This window comes from Limulus polyphemus, unplaced genomic scaffold (genome assembly GCF_000517525.1).
Source record: "Limulus polyphemus unplaced genomic scaffold, Limulus_polyphemus-2.1.2 Scaffold1897, whole genome shotgun sequence".
Lineage (NCBI taxonomy): Eukaryota > Metazoa > Arthropoda > Merostomata > Xiphosura > Limulidae > Limulus > Limulus polyphemus.
Window position 1 is genome coordinate 178,228 of NW_013667507.1, and position 11,837 is coordinate 190,064.

Below are 11,837 nucleotides of genomic sequence, written 5' to 3' on the forward strand. Positions count from 1 at the left end.
TATGTTAATTGTACTTAGTGTAATAAGGAATATGTTTTTTGTACTTAGTGTAATAAGGAATATGTTTTTTGTACTTAGTGTAATAAGGAGTATGCTACTTGTAGTTAGTGTAATAAATAATATGTTAATTGTAGTTAGTGTAATAAGGAATATGTTTATTGTACTTAGTGTAATAAGGAGTATGCTACTTGTAGTTAGTGTAATAAATAATATGTTATTGTACTTAGTGTAATAAGGAATATGTTTATTGTACTTAGTGTAATAAGGAATATGTTATTTGTACTTAGTGTAGTAAGGAATATATCTATTGTACTTAGCGTTTTCTTCCTCTTCATGCTAAGAAAACTTACTAATCAATAGAGCCCTGCATCCAATAAACTAAAGGAAACCAGGAAATGGCATGAAGAAAAGCCGGATCTGGTCTGTAATAAGACAGGAATACTTTAGAATGTTGGTAATTTACAATAAGGAAATTAACAAATGCCTAATTAGTTGAATAATTAACAAAAGAGTAACAACAATTATTTCTGTTTTATATTTTCACGATTTTATATTTTACAGATATTACATTATGAATAGCAACAAATGAAACCAAACTTCTCTAAGTAGTGTTAAGACCTTAAAAATATACGTCAGATTTTCAGAACTTAGTATCTCATGGTCTATCTTTTTACATTAGTTAGTGTTTTATAATTGATTAATCAAGTAAGTAAAAAGAATAATACATGAGAGACATACGTTTTTTCTAAAAGCAAAATAATGGGCTTAAGAAACTGAAGACTCCGGAAGTGAGCTCTGAGCGGAACAATGAAATTGTAGATCCCATTGCTTGCGAAATCTGCTGCCAGAATTATACATGGATTACTCCAATCGTACTCTTTAGCATTCCGAAAGGAACAGTGGTCACAGACCTGTTAAAATATTAACTAAAATAGTACACTAGGTGTCATTACAAGTTTCTTATATGAGTTTTGTGAAGCTCAAATTTGAATTAAATAACACGATAGTTCCTGAAGTTAAAAATGTAAAGATTATATATGTCAAGTGTAACGAATTTGTTATTATATATTTATTTTAATATCAACATTTGTTTAGATTAAACTTATATTTAGAAACATACATAGCTTATACTGTTAAATATGTATTGCGTAAATACTTGTGTTAGCGTCAGTATTGTTAAGTACAACTGAAATTTCTAGAAAGCCTCCACTCGCCTATAAATATAACCAATGCGACGCACCAAAGAGAGTATCTATTATTAGTTTGCTATAGTCAGTGTGCTATAAACTTTGGAAGCTCTAGCTGTGATTGTTATAACGCTTGTCAATCGGAAAACTTCAGATATTTGACCAGGAGCATTTACAAAGTTCGAATATTACAACTCATTTAACTTCAATGGGTTCTCATCGGACAATAGTATTTTTTCTAAAACACTACATAACGTCACTGTGGAAAACCCGGTGTGTGTGTGGCTAGTGAATAATAAGGACATAGCTAGCTAGCTTCCCATTAAGGGAATTATACCTACGTCAACTCGTAATCAACTCGCTCATCGTGAACCCTCGATAAGATACCAAAGAAGTTCCAGACTAAAAGGAAGACTTTATATTGCTTGTAAGTTTGTGAAACTTTTGTTTATAGATCATTGTTTGTAATAACTATTTGTAACAACTGGTATTGTAAATTGTATTGTTGTATGTATATTAAAACATATTTGTTTAAAAGAAAACTGTGTGTATCAATCTTGTTGGCAAATATCATTAACTGACTATACATTGGCTTTTACTTAATTACTAACTCCAAAGTAAAATTTAACTACTAAATTTAAATTTATAATTTACGCAATATTAGGCTATTTCAAATCCTAATACGTAACACAGGTTTTTAAGGAATTTGAATTTTTTGGTTAGGCCTAAAAGTTCCGTCTAATTAATTCTCATTAGTCACGTTAAGATAAACAACGTAGATAAGGTCATAAGGTTTTTTTTGAGATTAATAATTCGTCACTTTTAACTTATTTAATGTTTACTAATTTCCAAACGACAGAATATAATGCAATTTTAAGAATAAAATTAACATCTAAGTAATCACACATCTACAGATGTACATAAGCAAGGGGGTATTTTTTTCACTTAAATCCAATAAGTTATACAAATAAATGAACCATAACTTTATCTGAAAGAAACGTATTATAATGTGTGATTCTGACTGTTTATGAACTGTTTAGTTATTTCATTTAGCTTACAGCTAACATGCTAAGGAATTCATTGAAATTATTTTATATCCTGCAAATTTTTCGTTAGAATATGCTATTAGTTTTCATTCAGTACAAGCTTAAATCAACCGAAACACTTGTTCATAATATATAATAAATAGCAATGTTTGATACCTCAGAATCCCTGAAAATTCAAAGCATTGACCTTATCAGTTTAAATAATCTCGTTTGATAATAATGAAATTGGCACTTTAATTCTATTTTACATTAACTGTCTTACAATTGGCTGAGCTTGAATAAAGTTGTATGGTTTAACTATTTTATCAACCAGTTACTATTTTCAGTTTCCTGCTTTACGTTCTAATTATAGAGATTCCTCACTTACTTGAGCAAGTTGTAAGCAGCAAAAAGGTTTCTTTTCTTTCAACAAGTAACAGAAGGTAGGGCTGACTCCGATGTAAGGGGTCGCTGGAGGGAATCCCTTAACGATTCTGGTTGAAATTAACAACAAAAAAGTCAGTGCCACAACATCACATTCTTTGATTAGATTGTTAGGAAAACAAATAAATCCAAAATCACATGCCTTCTGCAACCATTTGAAATGTGTTGAAGAAAGAATTGATGATAAATATGTACTTTACTGCATTATTTAGCCTAAACAGAAAACAACGTGAGACTTAAGAGGTGTAGGTTCTCTAATTTCAAGTCTTCTGATACTTTGTTCCATTTACTGCGTTTCCTTTTCACTAGATTTATAACTGTTAAACACCATATAGTGTTAGCAAGAACCACGGTAGTGGTACATAATAGGGATCGTCCATTTCTTTTTCTTTATTATTATTTAATATTCTTGGGTATTATTGCACATTGTGTGGGATAGTTTTAAGTTAATTTGACTACCTAGCAAATAACAGCGGCTGTATAACCGTTCACACTTAATCGTTTTAATGCAGTCTGTAGTTTATATGGAGCCTCATAATCTACTATATGCGTACGTATATAGCTGCATGAGGCCGTGTATGTAATTTAATTGTATATGGAAAGCATGACACATGTACCACAGTTATTATTAAATTAAGAACATTAATATAAATCCTTTTGACAATTGGTATTATTTGATATAGTTTCCTTGTTTACTAAAGTCCCAGTAGAAGATGCTATTATTTGTTTAATGATACATTAATTCAAGCTTCCATTTCCCCGGTTGAAATTATTGACATTATTAATCTAACCAGAGTATGTGTTGAAAATTCTTTTTTCAAGTTAATGAGAAATATTATAAGCAAAATAATGGATTAGTCGTGGGTTCTCCTCTTTCTCCACTCTTATGTGATATTTATTCGGACTATTTTGAACGTATTGCTCTTGATAATGGAATTTTAAAACCTGATTGTTGGATTATATTTGTTGATGGCACCTTCTTGGTTTGGCGGCATGGATACACCGAATTAAAAATATTTGCTGATTACCTAAATAACGCTATGCAGTTTATTTTTCAAATTGAACAAGATAATTGTTTACCTTTCTCAGACGTACTTGAAAAAATAAATAATAATGGAACTATTTCTACAACTGTTTACCAAAAACCTCACTTAATTTTCATACCGCCACTGCAAAGATTGTGCCATCCATTTTCTCAAAAGTTAGCAACTTTTCATACTTATAAACAGAGCATTTAAAATGTGTTCCGATCCCATGATTTAAAAAAGGAATTAAATTATATAAAAGTTACTGTTAATGATAGAGGTTATACTGTTGATATACTTGAACGTTTAATACAAGGAAGATACAATTCAAATTTAATTAAACAATGCACTAGATTGTTACACCTGATGATGGTAGCGGAAGCTGCCGAAATACGTAGAGTCATTTTTTATTTATTTTATTGTGTAAAGTAAACGCTGTTTTGTCTATATTTGTAAATAGAACGTATTACACAATGCTGCCATATTTATATTTTATATTCTATGATAACCTAAGATTTAATGACAGCCATAGATATTTGGGGCAAAATAATCACGAATTTCATCTGTTTTCTTTCACACTTATTTTGAGTACAGCTTTCAAACTGGACGACGTGACTTTCATTACTTTACAAAATTTGCCAATAATCGTTAGGATCCTAATTCATTGCGTCCGGCATGGCCAGGTGGTTAGGACGCTAGACTCGCAATCTGAGGGATGCGGGTTCGATTCCCCGTTCACCAAACATGCTCGCCCTTTAAGCAGTGAAGGCATTATAATGTGGTGGTCAATCCCACTATTCGTTGGTAAACGAGTAGCCCAAGTGTTGGCGGTGGGTGATGATGACTAGCTGCCTTCCCTCTAGTTTTTCACTGCTGAATTCGGGACTGCTACCGCAGATAGCCCTGATGTAGCTTTGCTCGAAATTCAAAACAATCCAACCCTAATTCATTTGTGGGAGTGGCATACGTAATTTGTACTTAAAGTAATCGACACATCCTATAAATCTATATCATCTTTTAAATTCACTTAATTCACGATTTAATGGCATTTCACAATCACTTAAGTTTTACTAACGTACCTGTATGGTACACACCTGTATTTCTATTCGTGGAGTTCCTTTTGAGGTTCATGATACGTGTTCAAGGAGTTCGTCTATTTCTAGCACGTTAATGTATTTATTCTTACAAGCTTAAGGTGGTTGGTGGAGTATTCTTACATAGTACTTTATAAGGTAGTTTCATATAGTGCTAAGTGAAGTATTTTCTAATTGTACTATATTATCTGTACAATTACGTGGTATGAAGCAATGTTCCTTCTATGTTTATAACTGGCCAGAAACAGTGAATTTAGTACCATGTGGAATTATGTACCTAGAAGTTACTCCTTAACTGATGAAGCAAGCTATTATCAACAATTTTAGGGGGTCATTACTGCAGTTACCTACATTTAAGCTATGTGTGGCATAAACCTGATTATTACTATTATTATTTCTTGTGCTAGTTTCATAGTGTTTATGGAAGGTGAACAGTTAGTATCTCCTACATAGGACAAATCAGTACAATTAGAATACAAATTACAGTAGGGTTGATTGATTGATTGTTATTAAGCACACAGCTCTACAATGGGCTATCTGTGCTGCGCCCACCACGGGTATCGAAACCCAACTTTTAGCGTTGTAAGGTTGAGACTCTCCGCTGAGCCACAAGCGGGGGGATTACAATGGAGACGGCAGATATTAATGTGAAAAGAATTCGTGAAAATATACCCTATTAAGTGATAGGGATGCATTCATTATCACATGTAATTTTTTAAAAGTCTGACATGTGAAATGAAATCAGATGCTAAAAATTAGGAGCAGATATAGGTGATCAAGTCACTATTGTTACACAACTACACTGAATTGCCCATCGTGATATGCATTGTTGTACTATCGTTCAATACTTCTTTATTTCCTCAGACAGTCAGTATAACATTGTTGTTGAATTATCTTTGAGACTTAACAAACCATTCTTGGTTTGACATAACGTACTCTAGGTACTTCATAATTCATACAAGGATAAGAATAGGTAGTCCTTTAAACTATCAATATGTGCAATTTTTGCTAGAATTAGTAGATTATATTGTACAATGGGGTTCAATGCATACTCGCAACATTCTGCGGAAGCACTCCACGGTATTTGATGAAAACCTTCCTCTTTGTTAAAGTCGTCTTCCACCTCCTCGGTTCCTTGTTCTACTATGTCTGGAACTGCACCTATACTCGGACGACGATTTCTGGACGTTGAACTCTCCACAGCGCCTTCATTTGGCACGTCGAGATGCGTTTTCTTACCTAAGCCGATTGTTAATCAGTATTTAAGTAAGAATAAATCTGAACTATGGTGTTCTAAAAAAGCTTTAAAGAGGAAAATAAATAATATCATTGCGTTTACTGGTAACATCAAAGTTTCAACTTCTGTAAATAGTTTTACTTTCTTACTCAGATTAATTTCAGGGTTACTCCATTACAGTTTTCTACTATAGAAATGAAAGTAAAACTAAAAACATACAAATTCCCTTCGTCTAACAAAAAAAAAATGCGTTTACTCAGTGTTTGTTTTGTTCCTCAGCTCAAAGCTGCGTAATGGACTACCTCTGTCATTACCACAATAGGGATCGAGCCCTGAACTTTAGCCTTATAAGCACTGAAACTTACCGCTGAGCCGCCATGGGACATTTATTTAGTGTTAGAATAATAATAAGGATCTAAACAAAGATTTGTAGAGAAAACATAAACAGCAAGACTAAATGCAAATATATTTTGTGGTATAATTAATAATGTTTTATAAGTTTTTTTTTAAGAATAAGGACAGTTTTTAAGGAAATTCTATAAAAAATCGAAAATCTTAAACAAACATATTTATTTTAGTCATTGCCTAAGTGCCAAGTAGATTGTTAATTACATATGGTGTTGTAAAGTATCGACTTCTGTTCCAATATGGTAATATTTAGGCGAATTTTGTTAATGGAATAAAACTATTCACAAACACGGTAGAGTGTATGATATAAAACGTTAGGTAGCTTGTAAAGTAGTTACAAAATAATAGATTAACCTGACTTCTTCTTTTCTTTGTCTCTTCGTTGGATTATCTGGCCTGTGCCTTCTAAAACCCTTTCTTTATTTTTATTGCGATTTCCACTTGTCAGAAAGGCGCTGTTTTCTTCCTTTGTGATGTTCATATAGAAACAAATATCTGTGTTTTTCATGATGTAAGAAGGCCCAGGGTTGAGCATGATTGGTTGGTTTTCTTGAATATTTGTTTGGATTCCAACCAGAGCGACTCCGTATCTATTATTCATAGTAGTATAAGTAAGAACACTTTCTGAATGTACAAAACACTAAAGGTGCTTGAAGTTGATAACTAAAACAATTAAAATCTTAGATAAATAAATCATCAAGAGTTAAAAGGAAACAAAATGGTGGAAAAATAAAGAAAGAATAGTTTTAATCTTGAAATACCTACGTAAACTTTGTATGTAAACAAAAATAAACACAAAGTTTACCTTCAATTCCTAAAACAAAAAACAATAAAAATGTGCACAAAAATAAAGATTAAGTGGATAAAATCATAAAAGAGCCAAAGAAAATAAAAATCTTATCAAACATTATTGTCACTAAATATAACATTTATTATTGTCTCCTGTAAGACTTTACTATTATTCAAGTATCAAATGAAGTTGTTTATTATTGAGCACAAAGCTACACAAAGGGCTATCTGTGCTCTGCCCACCACGAGTATCGAAACCCGGTTTCTAGCGGTATAGTCCGCAGATATACCGCTGTGCCACTGGGGGGCATCAAATGAAGTATTCATTCATTACATAATTAATGAAATAGAAGATAATCATCAGGCTCGACGTCATATTCGAATTAATATTCAACTGACTGACATAACAATTGACTTTTTTGAATATTTTAAATGGACTTAGTATTTATCATTTGACACATAAATATTAATTTCGTAAGTAAAATGTCATTTCCAAACTTCACAAGTATGATGTCTTTCAAAATCTTATGCACAATTAATCTTATGAACTAATGCATTCTATGTGTAATTTCATAAACTTAAAAAAATCTTTCTAGTCAGTAAGTTGTCGAACATCATGCTAACGAAAGGCCGTAGGAAAATTTCAATATTCACTTATTAAATTTACGTTTCCTCTTTCTGGTATGACGCCTCTATCGATAGAAACAGTTTTAGCAACATGTTTTCGTTATTGTTTAATTAATACCTAGCTATGCAAAAACCTATGTCATATCTGATTTTAGGAGCTAACAAAATCACCTAAATATAATTTTTCATGAGTTTTTATCAATCTACACGGTTTTATCTAAAGATATTTGTTTGTATGTTTTGTTTGTTGTTAAGCAAGCTCAAAGCTACAGAACAGGTTACCTGTGTTCTGTCAACCACAGGTATTTAGACCCGATTTATAACGTAATAAGCCCTCAAATTTACCGCTGAGCCGCCGGGTAGGAAAAATATACTTTTATATATTAACAAGTTTAATAGCATCATCTGGTTTTGTGAATGAGGTTTTGTTAAGCCTAGTAACATTTTTAAAACATATATATACTCATATTTAATTCTGGCTTTATACGTTCAAACAATCAAAGTTTCTGAATAACTAAATTGCTTCTTTTTTGTTTTATTTTTGACTAAAACATTTTTCCATTAAACGCTTGGAAAAAAATCTGAGTTATTTACAACTGTGTCAAGTCTTTGTGCACTCGTCTCAAAGCTGCTCATTTATTTGAGCTTGAGTATTCTACTACGTGACATGTAGTTCCACCGTACATTATTAACTCAGTAAAATTTAAATCTACGAATCATAGCTTCTTTCTGTCCGGGATTCGATACCCGTGGTGGGCAGAGCACAGATAGCCCATTATGTAGCTTTGTGCTTAATCACAAACAAACAAACAAATTCTTCAGTAATAAAGACTGGTCAATAAGAAAGTCAAAAACAACAACAAAACTATTATATCTTAATAATGTTAAGAAATGACTTTATGCAACAAGGTTAACACGAAATAATTCCAACCAAAACTACTTTGAACAAACATTAGGAAATTTACAGTCTTATCAATAATACTAGAAATAGTTTACTTTCTGTGTGCGTGAAAAGAAGTGAACGTAAAACACTTTCCTTAACAGTACTAGAAATAGCTTACTTTCTGTGTGCGTGAAAAGAGGCGAACGTAAAACACTTTCCTTCGTATTCTCCAAAGAAGCGACTTTCGCCTAGTCGGATGTGGTAAATCTCGTTACCAGAACATTTTCCGTACAAACGATGCCACTCCTCATCTGACGTTTGTCCTTCTCTGTGTAATACAGAAGACAGCAAGAGTCTGAACGTATCTTCTTTAATCTTTATATTATTAACACCAGATTTAGATAAAATCACACAGACATCTTAAAACGTAAGAAAATTTGATGAAAAGATGAGGAAATATACATTTTCTTCAAATGCATCAAATGAAATGTCTCAAGTCATAAACTTTACTTCCTGAACTTCTCGTCCCAATAAATGAACCCACGAAGAGACTAGAGATTGATAAAATAGTCGAATAATTAATAACATTATCTTTCATACATCTTAAACATCATTTATGATATGAGGAAATAATGTTTGGTATTTAAAGGATTTCATGTCATTAAATAAGATAAAGGTTTATTGAGTTTATTTAATATAACATATATATATATATATATTGTATCTTGTTAAATATTGTTTACAGAAATATCGGATTTCTTAGATTTAAGTTAATATTGTGGATGAATAAACATTACTGGATTATTTTCTGCGTGAGATTTGCAATATATCTTTGCCAAGGTTTCCTTTGATTAAAAAGTGTGACTGAATTCGGCGAATTATGTCATATATTTGCATATTTGAGTGTCGAAAGAGCACACAAGAGGTAAGCATCTAATATTTTCAAACTTTGATATTTATTTAAGCCCTATATTTTAATCGCTATACACTCAAAAAACGACTTAAATAAATTAACGAAAATTTTAATTAAATTAGTATCAAATTCTTAATACTATATTTGCCTATTAAGATTCTTAATATTTCTATTAAATATCATCTTAATTACTTTTTATGAAGCTCTTCTAATTAACTTACATAATAAATTTTAAATACATTGGCAAATTATAAAAATTGCTTAATCAAATAACTTAGCGGAAAAAAACTTTTAAGCCAATTACGTAATAACGTACTTTAATGTCATGAACTATTTACATTTAGTTTGTCATGTTTATATACATGTCAAAAAATTTTGAAAAATGATTATTTTTCTAAAACTTTTTTGGTAGACTATTCAATGTGTAAATAAACAATTGTTTTTCATTTTCAGATCCCGTTTTCTTCACTCATCGTTATGGCTACTAAGAAAAGGAAAGTAGATGCTGAGTGTCACCTTTTCAATGAAGAATGGGGAGAAAAGTACTTCTTTGTGGAAACAAACAACCAGAAAGCTAGTTGCATGATATGCAACGAAAGTGTTGCCGTTTTGAAAGAGGACAATCATCGGCATTACTATGAAACAAAACATCTGTCAACAAATTCGAAGTTTTCTGGAAAGTTGCGTTCTGAAAAATTTGAATTCATGAAATATACTTTGGAATCTCAAAGGAATCTCTTCACGAGAATGTTTGCTGAAAATGAATCTGTCACTCGTACAAGTTACAAAATAGTGCATAAGATAGCAGAGCGAGGAAAACCGTTTACTGACGGCAACTTCATCAAAGAGTGTATAATGGAAGCGGCAAATGACTTGTGTCCTGAGAAAGCCGATTTATTCGGAAGTATCAGCCTTTCAGCAAGTTCAGTTGTGCGGAGAATAGAAGAACTTGGAGATAACATGGTATTACAGATACGCGAAAAAGCTAAGAACTTCTTGTGGTATTCTCTGGTGCTGGATGAGTCTACTGATCTCTCGAGTATGTCACAACTTCTCGTGTTCATTCGGTGAGTTAATTTGGACTTTCAGATCACAGAAGAGTTGGCATCCATTTGCAGCATGCACGGAACAACAACTGAAGAAAACATTTTCATAGAAGTGCAGAAAACTTTGCAAGGCTATAATCTTCAGTGGAATCAGCTTCGATGTGTTACAGTTTATGGAGAAAAACATGGCTGGAGTGAGGAAGGGCCTGGTGGGGCAAATACGAAATAAGTTGGAAGATCTTCAACTCCCGGGCGCTCTGTTTATACACTGCATTATACATCAGCAAGCACTCTGTGGGAAAGACTCAGACATTTCTTGTGTACTGAAACCAGTCGTTTCTGAGGTGAACTTCATTCGGGGTCATGCACTTAATCACCGCCAGTTCCAGGTTTTTCTTGAATAAGTTGATTCTGAATTCTGTGAGTTGCCTTATCACACAGCAGTTTCGTTTTTATAAGCTCCGAAGAGAAATATATATTTTTCTCACCGAAAAGGATAGAGCTGATCCACTTCTGTCAGATCCTACCTGGCTGTCAAAGTTGTCATCACATCCCACATGAATGAATTGAAATTGAAACTTCAGGGAAAGGATAACCTTATTTGTGATCTCTACAGAATCATCAAAGAATTTCGGAGAAAGCTATCATTGTTTGAAGCACAACTGGAAGGAGGAAACATCTTTCATTTTCAGTGTTTCAAAGAGTTTCGCGCTGGAATAGCAAAAGATGTCAATCTCGAGTTTCCGAAGAAGATTATTAGTAGCTTAAATAAGCATGTTGTGGAGAGATTTTCAGATCTCGACAGAATTGAGAGTGACATTCTTCTGTTCCAGAATCCATTTGATTGTAACCTCGATGACGTGCCAGTCGAACTACAGTTGGAGCTCATTGATTTGCAAGCAAATGACTTGTTGAAAAGAAGCACAGAGTAGACAAACTTGTTGAATTTTATCGCTGCTTACCTGATGATGAGTTTTAAAAGTTGAAGAAATTTGCCACTGGTATGGCATCATTGTTTGGAACAACTTATGTCTGTGAGCAAACATTTTCAAAAATGAATTATGTGAAGTCAGCACATCGAACGAGGTTGACTGATGAACATTTGAACCAATTATCTTGGTTGGATGCAGCAATTCCAAAGCAAATATTGATGATATCT

General features: G+C 32.6%; 1 protein-coding gene across 1 annotated transcript in view; it reads right to left on the bottom strand.

Moving 5' to 3' along the window:
- Positions 1-11,837, bottom strand: part of LOC106465293 (potassium channel subfamily T member 2-like) — a gene marked incomplete at its 5' end in the record, with an annotated part of 71,587 nt that overhangs the window by 27,111 nt on the left and 32,639 nt on the right. Inside the window, 6 exons of the mRNA XM_013925500.2 lie at positions 351-422; positions 739-911; positions 2,601-2,706; positions 5,828-6,014; positions 6,775-7,010; positions 8,898-9,047. Of these exons, the coding sequence (XP_013780954.1) occupies positions 351-422; positions 739-911; positions 2,601-2,706; positions 5,828-6,014; positions 6,775-7,010; positions 8,898-9,047 (924 nt within the window). The remainder of the gene's footprint in view (positions 1-350; positions 423-738; positions 912-2,600; positions 2,707-5,827; positions 6,015-6,774; positions 7,011-8,897; positions 9,048-11,837) is intronic.